Raw genomic sequence first — 16,687 nt, 5'->3', positions numbered from 1 at the left:
CACTCTATGGAGTGTACGGCTTAAAGTGGTCCTATGGACAGATACTCCCATCTCCGCTGTGGATCTTTACAGCTCCCTCAGCGTTATTGTTGGTGTCTTTTGTTGCATCTCTGATTAATGCCCCCCTTGCCCGGTCTGTGGGTTGTGGTGGGCGGGGCCTTCTCTTGTCAGGTTTGTAGTGGTGCCACATTCTTTCCATTGTGCTATAATGGATTTAATGGTGCTCCCTGGGATATTCAAAGTTTGGGATATTTTTTTATGACCCAACCCTGATCTATACTTCTCCACAACTTTGTCTCTGACCTGTATGGAGGCTCCTTGATTCTCGTGTTGCTTGCTTAGTAGTGTAGCAAAGTCAGGGTCCTTCCAGAACAGGTGGATTTATACAGACAATCAGATAACACATTGATTGCACACAGGTGGATCTTAATCAACTAATTATGGGACTTATGAAGTGAATTGGTTGGACCAGCTCTTATTTAGGGGTTTCGTATGAAAGGGGGTGAATACCTTTGCACACTCCAGATTTCTGTTTTTTTCATATTAATTGTTGTTTGTGTCACAATAAAAAAAAAAAAAAGTGCACCTTTAAAGTTGTAGGCATGTTGTGTAAATCAAATGGTGCTAACCCTCCAAAAATCCATTTTAATTCCAGCTTGTAATGCAACAAAACAGGACAAACACCAAGGGGGATGAATACTTTTGCAAGACACTGTATTAGAACAAGTACATTAATATTAATCTATCATTAATGTACAGTCAGAACTACTTTCCAAGCTCTACTGCTATAGGAAAATAACATCCAGCTTCTGACCAATCTTATTCAAGCATTCAACCGTGCTGTGGTATAAATGTATTTTAATATACAACCCCGATTCCAAAAAAGTTGGGACAAAGTACAAATTGTAAATAAAAACGGAATGCAATAATTTACAAATCTCAAAAACTGATATTGTATTCACAATAGAACATAGACAACATATCAAATGTCGAAAGTGAGACATTTTGAAATTTCATGCCAAATATTGGCTCATTTGAAATTTCATGACAGCAACACATCTCAAAAAAGTTGGGACAGGGGCAATAAGGGGCTGGAAAACTTAAAGGTACAAAAAAGGAACAGCTGGAGGACCAAATTGCAACTCATTAGGTCAACTGGCAATAGGTCATTAACATGACTGGGTATAAAAAGAGCATCTTGGAGTGGCAGCGGCTCTCAGAAGTAAAGATGGGAAGAGGATCACCAATCCCCCTAATTCTGCGCCGACAAATAGTGGAGCAATATCAGAAAGGAGTTCGACAGTGTAAAATTGCAAAGAGTTTGAACATATCATCATCTACAGTGCATAATATCATCAAAAGATTCAGAGAATCTGGAAGAATCTCTGTGCGTAAGGGTCAAGGCCGGAAATCCATACTGGGTGCCCGTGATCTTCGGGCCCTTAGACGGCACTGAATCACATACAGGCATGCTTCTGTATTGGAAATTCCAAAATGGGCTCAGGAATATTTCCAGCGAACATTATCTGTGAACACAATTCACCGTGCCATCCGCTGTTGCCAGCTAAAACTCTGTAGTTCAAAGAAGAAGCCGTATCTAAACATGATCCAGAAGCGCAGACGTCTTCTCTGGGCCAAGGCTCATTTAAAATGGACTGTGGCAAAGTGGAAAACTGTTCTGTGGTCAGACGAATCAAAATTTGAAGTTCTTTATGGAAATCAGGGACGCCGTGTCATTCGGACTAAAGAGGAGAAGGACGACCCAAGTTGTTATCAGCGCTCAGTTCAGAAGCCTGCATCTCTGATGGTATGGGGTTGCATTAGTGCGTGTTGCATGGGCAGCTTACACATCTGGAAAGACACCATCAATGCTGAAAGGTATATCCAGGTTCTAGAGCAACATATGCTCCCATCCAGATGACGTCTCTTTCAGGGAAGACCTTGCATTTTCCAACATGACAATGCCAAACCACATACTGCATCAATTACAGCATCATGGCTGCGTAGAAGAAGGGTCCGGGTACTGAACTGGCCAGCCTGCAGTCCAGATCTTTCACCCATAGAAAACATTTGGCGCATCATAAAACGGAAGAATGACAAAAAAGACCTAAGACAGTTGAACAACTAGAATCCTACATTAGATAAGAATGGGTTAACATTCCTATCCCTAAACTTGAGCAACTTGTCTCCTCAGTCCCCAGACGTTTACAGACTGTTGTAAAGAGAAAAGGGGATGTCTCACAGTGGGAAACATGGCCTTGTCCCAACTTTTTTGAGATGTGTTGTTGTCATGAAATTTAAAATCACCTAATTTTTCTCTTTAAATGATACATTTTCTCAGTTTAAACATTTGATATGTCATCTATGTTCTATTCTGAATAAAATATGGAATTTTGAAACTTCCACATCATTGCATTCTGTTTTTATTTACAATTTATACTTTGTCCCAACTTTTTTGGAATCGGGGTTGTACATCCTGCCTGAATGACGTTCCTAACTCTGATGTTCTGGTTCTCAGGAGATGATGCCTTGCCTAATGGCCTGGATGTGACATTTGAGGTGACCGAGATGAAGAGGGTGACGGGCAGTTATAACACCATGGTTGGAAACAATGAGGGTAGCATGGTGAGAGACGCAGCACCTACAGTCCATTTAATTTACAAGAACTCATCCTTTTTAACACATTAATACTGTTTAAGACAATTTAAGACACTCTTTGTTGATGTCATTGGATTGTATATTTTACCTATGAATCTTTGTCGTTTGTTACTTTACTAAGCTGCTTGTGAGGACTGTTGCCAATACAATTTCACTGTATAAGCGCCAATAACAATAAAATATCTTATCGTCTACTATTAGACCTGATACTGTATAACGTATTTTATTGCTGCAGATGTTTCTTCAATAATGCCAAATATAATTCTGGCAACAAATTGAGTGGATTTTTTTCCTTGGTGTATATTTAATATAAAAGAGTGTGTGTGTGTGTGTATCTTCGTCTGTGCAGGTGCTTGGAATTAAACTCCCCAACATGTTTGGTCGTGGAGAGAAGCTCACTTTCCAGTTTTCTTATGGGACTAAGGAAACATCATACGGCTTGTCTTTCTTTAAACCTCAGCCTGGCTGTTATGAACGCAAGTACGCAAGCACACAAGCCTAAAAACACGACTCTAGAAGTTAGTTCTGTGAACCTGACGTAATCTGGTGAAAACTGTTCCTTTAACCAAATTCCCTTTATGTTCATTCATGCAGCTTTGCACTAAACCTTTATAAAGTGACTGGCCAGTTTCCATGGAGTTCACTGAAGGAGACTGACCGGGGAGTTTCCACAGAACTTAATGTAAGCTTATATCAGTTCAATTTTGTGTTAGGAGTTTTTGCTTATTGTTTAACAGTGCAGGTATTGGAAGGATTATATTACAGTGGTGCAGCAGGTTGCATTGGTGTCTCATAACTCCAGAGTCCAAGGTTTGAACCTGAGCTCTAGTTTCCTCCTGTCTCCTAAAACACTGAGGCATTGAGTACAGGTCGAGGTATTGATGATGTCAGGACAGAGTCCAGATGGTGACCTTGACAAGGATAAAGCAAATTTGAACACGTGAATATATTCTAATTTATAGCCAGTCTTGCTTCTAATTAGTGTGGTCTAATGGTTAGAGAAGCAACTTTGGGACCACAAGGTTGCTGGTTTGATTCCCTGGACCAGCAGGAATGGCTGAAGTGCCCTTGAACAAGGCACCTAACCTCCAACTGCTCCCCAGGCTGCTCTGGGTATGTTGTATGTCGCTCTGGATAAGAGCGTCTGCTAAATGCCTGTAATGTAATGTGATTATACGCGCACACAATTTGTTTGTGCTGTTAAAATAGTTTGTGATTGTTTTATTACACATTTAATTCACTACGATTTCACTCTCGCCATTGACATCACACTGATACTATAATAGCTCAGAAATCAAATCTATAGTTTTTACAGCACAAATGGAGCACAAATCAGGTGAATGGTTCTATTTAGTTTTGTTTGTTTGTAATGCACAGTGTCTTAACAGAGCTCTTAGATAAGTGCCATTGGTCTTTATGAACTTTTAAGGTTTTTCCTTTGTTTGGATCAAGGCTGGCGGCACAGTGGTGCAGTGGTTAGCGCTGTTGCCTCACAGCAAGAAGGTCCGGGTTCGAGCGCCGGGGCCGGTGAGGGCCTTTCTGTGTGGAGTTTGCATGTTCTCCCCGTGTCCGCGTGGGTTTCCTCCGGGTGCTCCGGTTTCCCCCACAGTCCAAAGACATGCAGGTTAGGTTAACTGGTGACTCTAAATTGACCGTAGGTGTGAATGAGAGTGTGAATGGTTGTCTGTGTCTACGTGTCAGCCCTGTGATGACCTGGCGACTTGTCCAGGGTGTACCCCGCCTTTCACCTGTAGTCAGCTGGGATAGGCTCCAGTTTGCCTGCAACCCTGTAGAACAGGATAAAGCGGCTACAGATGATGAGATGAGATGGATCAAGGCAGTATTTGTGTCTGGATTTATGGAGTTATTTATTGAAATTTTAAAGCTGAGGCAAAGCACACTGAGAGAAATATAATCAATAAACAGTGGTGCTTGAAAGTTTGTGAACCCTTTAGAATTTTCTATATTTCTGCATAAATATGACCTAAAACATCAAATTTTCACACAAGTCCTAAAAGTAGATAAAGAGAACGCAGTTAAACAAATGAGACAAAAATATTATACTTGGTCATTTATTTATTGAGGAAAATGATCCAATATTACATATCTGTGAGTGGCAAAAGTATGTGAACCTTTGCTTTCAGTATCTGGTGTGACCCCCTTGTGCAGCAATAACTGCAACTAAACGTTTGCGGTAACTGTTGATCAGTCCTGCACACCGGCTTTGAGGAATTTTAGCCCATTCCTCCGTACAGAACAGCTTCAACTCTGGGATGTTGGTGGGTTTCCTCACATGAACTGCTCGCTTCAGGTCCTTCCACAACATTTCCATTGGATTAAGGTCAGAACTTTGACTTGACCATTCCAAACCATTAACTTTATTCTTCTTTAACCATTCTTTGGTAGAATGACTTGTGTGCTTAGGGTCGTTGTCTTGCTGCATGACCCACCTTCTCTTGAGATTCAGTTCATGGACAGATGTCCTCACATTTTCCTTTAGAATTCGCTGGTATAATTCAGAATTCATTGTTCCGTCAATGATGGCAAGCCGTCCTGGCCCAGATGCAGCAAAACAGGCCCAAACCATGATACTGCCATCACAGATGGGATAAGGTTCTTATGCTGGAATGCAGTGTTTTCCTTTCTCCAAACATAATGCTTCTCATTTAAACCAAAAAGTTCTATTTTGGTCTCATCCATCCACAAAACATTTTTCCAATAGCCTTCTGGCTTGTCCACGTGATCTTTAGCAAACTGCAGACGAGCAGCAATGTTCTTTTTGGAGAGCAGTGGCTTTGTCTTTGCAACCCTGCCATGCACACCATTGTTGTTCAGTGTTCTCCTGATGGTGGACTCATGAACATTAACATTAGCCAATGTGAGAGAGGCCTTCAGTTGCTTAGACATTACCCTGGGGTCCTTTGTGACCTCGCCGACTATTACACGCCTTGCAGGAGGGTAACAATGGTCTTGAATTTCCTCCATTTGTACATAATCTGTCTGACTGTGGATTGGTGGAGTCCAAACTCTTTAGAGATGGTTTTGTAACCTTTTCCAGCCTGATGAGCATCAAAAACAAAGCTTTTTCTGAGGACCTCAGAAATCTCCTTTGTTTGTGCCATGATACACTTTCACAAACATGTGTTGTGAAGATCAGACTTTGATAGATCCCTGTTCTTTAAATAAAACAGGGTGCCCACTCACACCTGATTGTCATCCCATTGATTGAAAACACCTGACTCTAATTTCACCTTCAAATTAACTGCTAATCCTAGAGGTTCACATACTTTTGCCACTCACAGATATGTAATATTGGATCATTTTCCTCAATAAATAAATGACCAAGTATAATATTTTTGTCTCATTTGTTTAACTGGGTTCTCTTTATCTACTTTTAGGACTTGTGTGAAAATCTGATGATGTTTTAGGTCATATTTATGCAGAAATATAGAAAATTCTAAAGGGTTCACAAACTTTCAAGCACCACTGTACATGCCATACAAAAATAATTAATTATAATCAAGGCACACCCAGTAGACTTTCCTTCCTCTTATTTTATCTTATCTTTTTATACCATTTGACCTTATGCTTGATAGCATATTTTATTGCTTCTCAAATAATTTACTGAATTTAACTCTGGCATCAAAGTGAATGGAAACTTCCTTCTTGTATATTTTTGATATAAGAACGTGCTCCACTACACGCAGACGTGCTCTACAAAAAGTACTGTAGTACAGTAGTTAAAATTTCTTAAATTATTGTACAAAAAAATGAATAAAGTTAGTCCAGTTTGTCATTGTTTATACTCAGTGCAGAAACCAGCTGCATTTGTATGTAACCCTGGGTTCACATTAAACGTGGCGAGAGCGTCAGAAATCGCGCTGGCCACCCTGCCATCGGCACTGTTGAAGTCTGTGGATGCTCTGTGACCTCGATGAAATGGGCGGCTACGAGTTCATTCGGCACGGAAGCCGAGAGAGGCCCTTCATATAATCTTTTTTTTATTCACCTTGCTATCTCGAGATAACGACATAATTAATTCGAGATCTCGAGAAAACAAAACCGTTATTCCGAGATCTCGAGAAAACAAAACAATTATTCTGTGATCTCGAGAAAACAAAATTATTTCATGATCTCGAGTAAACAGCTGAGAAATGGTTCATTCAGGTGCACCAAGAGACTTGTGATATGCTGACTTTGGGGCTATTTCTCATTCTGTATAGACGCAACTTTGGTCATGTTGACCAAATGTCTCCTCTGAGACCCCCCTCTCTCTCAAGGCATCGTAAAAAGGCATTTCTGCTCTGTTACATGTCCGCCAATTTCTAAGTCTTCGTTGTCTGACCCACAGGGGGCGCAGCTCTGCTAGAAATCTCAGCTGTTTTCTCGAGATCATGAAATAATTGTCTTGTTTTCTCGAGATCTCGAATTAGTTGTGGTGTTTTCTCGACATCCTGAATTAATTATGTCATTATCTCGGGATAACAAGGTGAATAAAAAAAGATTATATGAAGGGCCTCTCGCGGCTTCCGTAGTTCGGAATGCTTCATCTTGCAAAGTTTATTTAAAAGGGCCGCAAAGCAAACCCACATCAACTGGTATCTTTGTGCTGACTGTTAGATTGTGAAGGAAACTGAAAATCTACCCTTCAGTAAAGATGCAAACAGGCACAGAGACTTGGAGAGAGAAGGAGATTTTATTAAAAGAAGCTTCATGTACAGTATGTACGCTGGTGTTGTCCTCTCTTGATGCCCGAGACTCTCTTCCTGAATCCAAAAAAACACTCCCTCGCGCTCTGGCTTCTCATCACAAAAAGCTCTTTCTTAAAAGATTTAAACCATAACAAAGATAAGGATGTTACTGTGGACACACGCACATCCCGTTTTTCTCCATCAGACAGAGGATTACACATATTCTGAAATAATAAGAATTTTAAGAAACCCTTAACCTTTCTTCATGACTGACCAGTTCACCTCATGAAGACGCTTCAGTGTGAAGATAAGAAATCGACTGCTGAAGGAAAATGAACAATTCTGATAAAATAATATTAATGTTACTTTGTGTGTAGCTTGCATCAGCTGTGTTAAATAGTAAATAGCCAATACCGTTTAGCATACTATGGTGCTAGTTAACATGCAGTTCCCTTCTAGTTTTACAAAATATATTATGCACTTCACCAACTCACCTGAAACACCTACAGTTTCCAGCAACTTGGTCCATGCTTGGGTCTTTTCTCATCTCATCTCATCTCATTATCTCTAGCCGCTTTATCCTGTTCTACAGGGTCGCAGGCAAGCTGGAGCCTATCCCAGCTGACTACGGGCGAAAGGCGGGGTACACCCTGGACAAGTCGCCAGGTCATCACAGGGCTGACACATAGACACAGACAACCATTCACACTCACATTCACACCTACGCTCAATTTAGAGTCACCAGTTAACCTAACCTGCATGTCTTTGGACTGTGGGGGAAACCGGAGCACCCGGAGGAAACCCACGCGGACACGGGGAGAACATGCAAACTCCACACAGAAAGGCCCTCGCCGGCCACGGGGCTCAAACCCGGACCTTCTTGCTGTGAGGCGACAGAGCTAACCACTACGCCACCGTGCCGCGCTTGGGTCTTTTATTTAAAAAAAATTAATAATAATAATAATAATAAAAGTCCCTGTATACAAACAGAGACGCATCATGAATAACGGGGAAACCCACAATCACAATTATCAAGTCAAGTTTATTTGTATAGCGCTTTTAACAACAGGCATTGTCGCAAAGCAGCTTTACAGAAAAATGAAAGGCTTTAAACGTGATCTAATTTTATCCCCGATGAGCACGCCTGTGGCGATGCTGGCAAGGAAAAACTCCCTCAGACGACCTGAGGAAGAAACCTTGAGAGGAACCAGACTCAAACGGGAACCCATCCTCATCTGGGTGATAACAGACCGCATGATTATAAATAACTTGCTTGTGTATAACTGTCTTATATACGGTAGTCACAAAGTATAACTGTGTAACCAGGAAATTCATTATAGTTTTAACATGAAGTTAAATTTGTTGACGTTATCCACTGTTCATTGATGGAGACTTGAGTGCAAAACTGTTCATGACAACTGCAGTCCTAAAGTTATCATGGTGATTGTAGTCCTCAGCCATCGTAGCAAAACTAAGTGTCTACAGCCATCTTCTCAGTGCGACTTTTGACTGTCCATGTGGGGCCGTCCTCCACAGGAGCGATGTGATAAGATTGTCGGTTTTTCCTCTCTGATCGGCTACTTGGGAACTGTTTCGACAGAACCAAAATTTACACGAATGTGTTCTGTGGGATTCCATAAAACGGAGCACTTGCAGTATAAATTCTGATTGGTTGCCACTGAACCACGTCATAGCTCATAATGTTGCCTGGACTTCAGCTTTCTTCTGACACCCTCACCAAGCGAGATGCACCGGCAGTGATCTCTCTGCCAGGAGACACTGGATCACTTTTTGAAAACGAATGGCTTCCAGTTGTTTTGACGCTCTCGCTGCGTTTTGGTGTGAATATAGGGTTAGATAGTCGAAAGTAAATATCCCATCAGAACAGAGAGGACAAATTCTCTATATTTTTAATAAAGGGGTCCAAGACTTTGTGAAACCTCTAAATGGAGCCATTAAAGGGGAACTGAAGTCATTTTTAAACTTGCTTTATTTCTTAACGTGTTCTTCAATTACGTTTTCGGTTTTAGTAACCTTATATCGTGACTTGTATTGGCAACTAATGGCAAATAAATATTTTACTTATCGGCCTATTCAGTTTTTAGCCACGTTGGATGTAGTTCGTTTGGTCCACGGCAGGCGTCACTTATCTGTGCGATCTTCATGAGACTTGTGCGAGACTTCAAAACGTGAAGTGTCAGCCAGGTGTCAGTGCCGCCATTTTGAAAACTGTTTTCCAAATGAAATATTGCACAAAAACGAGTGCAATTACTGCCTACTTTTTTCAAGCTTTGCTGATTTGCTATCAAAATAAGCTGATTACATCAGCATTCGAAAGCGGGCGCGCGCGTCTTTTGACAACGTTGGCAGATGTTGGTCACTTTGATTTCCGCTGTACGTTTTACTTCCGTCCTACAATGTCTTGCACAGGCAGGGGCGTTGCACCAAATTCTGGGCCCTATGCACAAGCAGTGGCCATGAAAAAAAAAAAAAAGCTCAGCAGTTAACAATGCTGAAAGTATCTAACAACAAGGTCGTACTACCAGTCCAGTCAGTTACGTAGCCACACATTAACCTAACAACTCTTAAATGAATAAAAAACCCTAATCACACAATATGTCACTGAATCTTTGTTTTATTTGCATTATGATTAAAAGTTGCAACAGTAAATGCCACCAAAGGTCACCAAACATAATAGGCCTGCATGAAAACTGAGCACCTTTGCATTGGGCTGAAAAGAACAGATTTTTATCAAGCAGCTTATTTATTACATAAAAGAAATGCCATTTCCAGATTTCTACATTAACAAAATACTTCCTTTAGAATGAAAGGTAAACAAAACTTGACTCTGTCATTTTTCATTTTAAAAAGGGCAAAAAGAAAACAGGCTTCCACAAAGTGCTAAACACTGGAATTTATACCCCAGCTATTAGCCTAATTATGTTATGGCCCAATATAATTTAATTTTCGATTAGTATACTATTGCAATGCAGACAAAAAAGGCATCATGTTATTTCTAATTTTGTGTTGTGCAGTTTTTAACGCTGACAATCGCGGTGGAATTGAAGCATTTATAACCACAGGTGTTCATTTAATGTAGGCTATTTGCTTTCACACTTGGGCTCACCTTTTTTGGGAAAGAAGTTTGTGAGCAGTTGCTTTCCCTCATTTCTTTTCTTGTCTCTTTCCTGCCTCTCTTTTCGTTTCTAAAACCCGGATTTTGTTTTCTTGTGCATCATCTTCCATAGCACAGATAGCCTACAATGCGCAGTGCTGCTTCAGCAGAATGAACGCTACGTTAAATGCGCCGAGTTAAAAAGCCCGGTGAAAGCGGACTAAACCATTTCGTGCAACGGGTGGGGGGGGGGCCTGTCCCCAGACACTATATGTAGGCTTGGACAAACAATTCAACCCATTAATCAAATGATTTATTTACCCAAAACATTACATTTACATTAGTTAGCAACATATATTGTGATCTTTAAATGGTATTGATATTTAAAGGAAAATAAAATTACAGGGGCGGCACGGTGGTGTAGTGGTTAGCGCTGTCGCCTCACAGCAAGAAGGTCCTGGGTTCGAGCCCCGGGGCCAGCGAGGGCCTTTCTGTGTGGAGTTTGCATGTTCTCCCCGTGTCCGCGTGGGTTTCCTCCGGGTGCTCCGGTTTCCCCCACAGTCCAAAGACATGCAGGTTAGGTTAACTGGTGACTCTAAATTGACCGTAGGTGTGAATGGTTGTCTGTGTCTCAGCCCTGTGATGACCTGGCGACTTGTCCAGGGTGTACCCCGCCTTTCGCCCGTAGTCAGCTGGGATAGGCTCCAGCTTGCCAGCGACCCTGTAGAAGGATAAAGCGGCTAGAGATAATGAGATGAGATGAGATAAAATTACAGACTCCTCAAGGGCCCTCCCCCCCACTTGGGGCTCTGGTAACTCAGTCCCCCTTTTGCCCCCACTACGACGCCCCTGTTTACGGCCATTGCTTTGACATATGGACTGATATATTACAGAGCATATTTCAAACACTCATAACTTGTTATAGCAGCGACAAAATAGCGATCAAAAATGCATTCCGATATTTAATAAAATGAGAGAGAGAATTTTGATCATGAAAAAAGTGCCTTCAGTTCTCCTTTAATTAGAGATTGAATTGTTTCTCAAACCTATGCATCCGTAAGTGTGAGAATGAGTTAAAAATGTCCACTGAATTAATAGTAATGCCACTGACATTATAACTGTAGTCGATAGTTGATTTTGTGCAGATGATATACTCATGAAGGACTCACTGACTTTTACTTGATTTGAATTTTCCTGTATTTTTATTTTTGCCAGAAGTGTAATGTCCTTGCTGCTGGGTTGTTTTACAAATCAGTATCAACTAGGACACTGATTCTGTAATCTGAAACTTTGACTCAATCTTTGCCCTTCACTCCTTTAGTTTCCTCTATGGATGACTGATCACACACTGAAGTGGGAGGGTGTGTGGCGGGAGCTCAGCTGTCTCGCACGCAGCGCATCGTTTGCCGTGCGAGAAGAAAGCGGCCACACTCTCAAATCTGCTCTCTCGGTAGGTTATCTCAAGCTTAAGCCAGAAAGGTCATATAACACGGCTCCTCCCCCCCCCCCCCCCCCCCCACACACACACACATATACATACACACACACTCATAACAGCTGAAAAAATGTGTACATATTCGTGCCATAGTAATCAAGTGCAGAGGTTTGTACACCCCCTGGGTTGTGCATGGTAAAAAGAAAACTGCACGTCTATACTTCTACACAAAAAAGAAGTTAAAAATAAAATGTGGATGCATTTAACAACGTATCAAGTATACAAATGCTTGTACTAGATTGTGTTCTTTAAACATGCATGGAACAGTACTAACTTCCTCTGGTTTGAAATGTCTGTCTTTCCCTGATGTCACTCTAGCACACAATGACGATCGACACCAGGAACTCTGCCATCCTTCCAAGAAAAGGTACCTTACTGCGGATCAACCAGGTGTGTCCAGGCAGTGAAATAATTTCACATTCGTCATTGTGATTTTTGCTTCTTCTTTTTTTTTTGTCTGCTTGGCACCCCATTTGGCTGCTGATAAGGATTCCAGCTGTGTTAATGAAGAGAGTACATTGGTTTTGGTGTTACAGGAGCTAGCGGGCTACACTGGAGGAGATACAAGCTTCCTGAAGGAAGACTTTGAGCTGCAGTTAAACAAACCATTCCTCTGGGGCTCTGTAAGTCAGTCTTGTAAGAAAGACCATTGGACTGCACATCATTTTTAGTTGTAAATAATCTAAAAAAAAGTTTGTGTGTTGTTCAGGTGCTCTCGGCATCTCTTTGGGGAGGAATGAGCTTTCCTGTTGGGGGTCAACCCATCTCCATTGCAGATAGGTGTGTGTAATTTTCCATTTCATGCACCACAGATTGTCGGAAAAATCACTAGTATTCAGGGTTCCCGCGGGTCCTAAAAAGTCTTAAATACAACTTTCGGTTTTCAAGGCCTAAAAACGTCTTAAATTGTTTGGAATGACTGGAATTTTCGAAAGGGAGGTATTAAATTTAATATTGGACCGAACGAGTGAAATGTCTTCATCCGGTTTGGGTATTTTTTTAACCGTAATTTTAAAAGTGAGCAGCGCACTTTTTGGGGGCAGCACTGGTTCTGTGCATTCCGTAGATCAAGAACTAACGTTAGGAGGCTACTGGAGGAAGTGTGGTTGTGGTGTGGTGCGGTGGTTGTGAAGAGTGAGAGATGCGCAGGTAGCTTATGCGGGCGCTAGAAAGCGTCGATAATTATGGGAAGATGTATGTTTAATGACAAGTGGTTGGGGGATGACAAATACCCCCAAAATAAGGAGAAGAATCGTTTGCGATAAAGTGCTGGATTGCACAAATGTGTTTAAAGACGGTAACGCAACGCTGGGGACACGGCCCACTGGGAAACTGGTTTTTCACGGACACGAGGAGCGCGTGTGTTAGAGGTCAAGCGCTCCGGAGTGAAACGCAGGGGGGTTCGCGCATGCGCACAAGAGTCAGGTGGAAAATGGGACTTATAGGAAATACTAATAATAATAATAATGATTAGCATCTTTTTTTTTTTTTTTTTACATAATTAACATTGTTTATTGTACTAAGTTTAATATAAATATATAAACAACCTTTATTTCAAAACTCAATTAAAAAGAACTCCAGAAAATACAATAATTCTAAATATAGTACAATATAAATAATTTGCACAAAAAGTTTTTTAGTTTTATTGCTTATCGTCTACAACAGTGTTTTTAATATAATAATAAGAATAATATTAACAACCACTAATAATAATTAGTAGTAATAGTAATTATTGATTATTAATCATTACTACTTATGAATTAGTGATCAATAAGTACTAGGGATTATTAAATGTTATAAAATTAAGTTATTAAAAATTATTACAAATTATTAAAAAGTAGTAATTGGTAGAATACAAACAAATACTCATGGATTATAGATAATTTTTTTTTAATAGTGAACAGTGATATAAAATAACTACTACTACTACTAATAATAATAAACAATAATACTACTAGTAATACTTGTTAATGTTGTTGTTATTATCAGTTCAGTTGTTATCAATGTTCACTATTAAAAACAAATTATCTGCAATCCATGAATAATTGTTTGTATCACTAATAATAATAATGATAATAATAATAATAATAATAATAACTACTTTTTTAATAATAATTTTAACTAATCTTATAACTCAATTTTATAGCATTTTAATAATCACTACTTATTTATTAGTATTATTTAGTAGTTGATGACAATTACTACTTATTATTAAATTACATTTTGATAATCACTGCTTATTAAGTAGTAATAATACTGAATTATAATAATTGCTATGCTATTCATTATTAATATAGCTAATAAGTAGTGATTATTAAAATGTTATAAAATTGAGTTAATTTTTTTTATTATTATTAAAAAAGTAGTTATTAGTAATACAATTATTCATGGATTATAGATAATTATTTTTGAATAATAAACATTGATGTATAACAATTGCACTGATGATAATTAGTTTAGTTATTACAACACATTGATTAATATTGATAATGGTTATGAAAGGTGACAGTTGTTTTTCTGTGTTTAATGTAACGCTCTGATGATTGTATGACTGCATAAACAGGTTTATGCTGTTACCTGCTATAATGCAGAAGATACTCGAGAACTTCCTCAGCCAGCTGTGTACTGTACCACACTCAGACTGATTTTGCTGTCGGACACAAAATCACACATCATCAAAGATAATCTTTGGGGATTGAAATAATGCCGGCTAAGGTTGTTCAGCTGGTTCTACTTGCCATTTATTGTTTTTGAAATGATTCATGGTGTTTTCTCCAGTAAACCCCAGTCTTCTCCTTGCTGCTACAGTAGTTCTGCAGGCCCAAAACACACGGCTTTGCTTCAGCTGTTTGCATGTCTAACAGTTGCCACTGATGCACCCTGTTGTTCACCAATTGTGTGCGTTCTTCTTAAGGTTCGCAAAAAAACTATTGCAGAAAAGTTTTAAGTTGTCGTATTTATCATTTTCTTTGCCATGGTACAGTCTTAATTTTTCCATTTAGAGGTCTTGAAAAAGGTCTTAAAAGTCTTTAAATTTGTACTTGAAAAATGTGCAGATACCCTGAGTATTGTAACAACTCGTGCAACATTACTGATGTTAATAACTTGTTGGTCGGTTTATAAAAATAAAAAAAAGCTCGATCAGTGAGTCACTTAAAACCATAGCAGTTCAGCTAAAAAAATACACCATTATAATGATGCATTAATCTGCAGTAGTGTATTGCCAAATGAGACGAAAGTACACACACATGCAAATAGAGGCTAAAGCTGTGTACGGTTTGTTTTTTTCTTTTCACTTCACGTTTTTGTTACTTTTTAAGCAGTTCTGTAGATATAATAAATACCCTCAGTCCACTCCATATTTGTGTATCAAATCCAAACACACAGTCAGGGACTGTAGGATGCTGTAATGATGTTTGGGTTTCTTCTTCTTCTTTCGGCTGTTCCCTTTAGGGGTTGCCACAGCAGATAATGTCCCTCCATCTTCTCCTATCCTCCATTGCTGTGTCCAAAATCACTCACTCATTCACTACTCCCTACTCACTATCTAGGGAATTCTATATAGAGGACTATATATATATTATATATTGTTAAAAATGAAAAAACACTTTCAGACACTACTCCGCTGCGCCGTTATTTACGTCATTACTGTCACACAGTTAAAGCATGCCAGATTAGCTGGCTGGTGGGTTTTCAAAATAATAAATACACGCATGTATTTTTGTGATAAATCCACATTATACTGAGCGTATTCCCCACATTAATAAATGCAAAGTACTTTGTGTCTGCTGCATCTTTCAGTTCTTTTAAATCAAGGCTGAATCCTTTTTCTTTCTTCTTCGCCGCTGCCTTTTCTTAAATCAAATTTGAGGCTTTTGCTTAATCCCTCGCTCTGGACTCTAACTTTTTATTCTTGTATTTTATCTGTCTTATTCGAGTTTAGCTTATTTTCGATTCTCTTACCATTTTTAATTGTACTTGAATGTCCATTTATAACGCGTTTCTTCCTCCGTCCGTTCACCCCAACACACTACAATATTATTACCGTTTTCGCACCACAACTTATAAATTTGTCTCGTGCTCGTTGTCATAAGGAAAAACAAACTACTGCTGTACACTCCTTATGAAACAGCTTTTACAGCTTTTCTTTCAGCACGACTGCAATGCATGATGGGGATATATTGCTTGGTTAGTGACCATCGGTTGTGTGCTACTTTTCACGATGCATTGTGGGATACTGTGAGTTCACAATATATGGTGTAACAATTTTCACTATACATTCGGACAGCACTACAAAATGGCGAACTCGCTATATAGTCCACTATATAGCGAGTGATTTCGGACACGGCGCATATCTTTCTGTAGCACCAACCGTCCTCATGTCCTCCTTCACCACATCCATGAATCTCATCTTTGCTCTTCTTCTTTTCCTTCTACCTGGTAACTCCATCTCCAGGATTCTTTCCCCAAGATAGTCTCGCCTCTCTTATTTCACTTTTGCCCCTTTTCCACCAAAGCAGTTCCAGGGCTGGTTCGGGGCCAGTGCTTAGTTTGGAACCGGGTTTTCTGTTTCCACTGACAAAGAACTGGCTCTGGGGCCAGAAAAAACGGTTCCAGGCTAGCACCAACTCTCTGCTGGGCCAGAGGAAAGAACCGCTTACGTCAGTGGGGGGGCGGAGTTGTTAAAGGAACAGTCCACCGTATTTCCATAATGAAATATGCTCTTAT

General features: G+C 39.8%; 1 protein-coding gene across 1 annotated transcript in view; it reads left to right on the top strand.

The window, feature by feature from the left end:
* samm50l (sorting and assembly machinery component 50 homolog, like) overlaps positions 1-16,687 on the top strand; it is a 41,106-nt gene that overhangs the window by 12,343 nt on the left and 12,076 nt on the right. Inside the window, exons 5-11 of the mRNA XM_060903709.1 lie at positions 2,519-2,625; positions 3,008-3,138; positions 3,253-3,340; positions 11,786-11,914; positions 12,278-12,349; positions 12,496-12,582; positions 12,669-12,739. Coding sequence (XP_060759692.1) covers positions 2,519-2,625; positions 3,008-3,138; positions 3,253-3,340; positions 11,786-11,914; positions 12,278-12,349; positions 12,496-12,582; positions 12,669-12,739 — 685 coding nt within the window. The remainder of the gene's footprint in view (positions 1-2,518; positions 2,626-3,007; positions 3,139-3,252; positions 3,341-11,785; positions 11,915-12,277; positions 12,350-12,495; positions 12,583-12,668; positions 12,740-16,687) is intronic.

The sequence above is a fragment of the Neoarius graeffei genome, chromosome 21 (genome assembly GCF_027579695.1).
Source record: "Neoarius graeffei isolate fNeoGra1 chromosome 21, fNeoGra1.pri, whole genome shotgun sequence".
NCBI lineage: Eukaryota > Metazoa > Chordata > Actinopteri > Siluriformes > Ariidae > Neoarius > Neoarius graeffei.
Note: the sequence above shows the minus strand (reverse complement) of the source record. Positions and strands in the feature narration are given on the sequence as shown.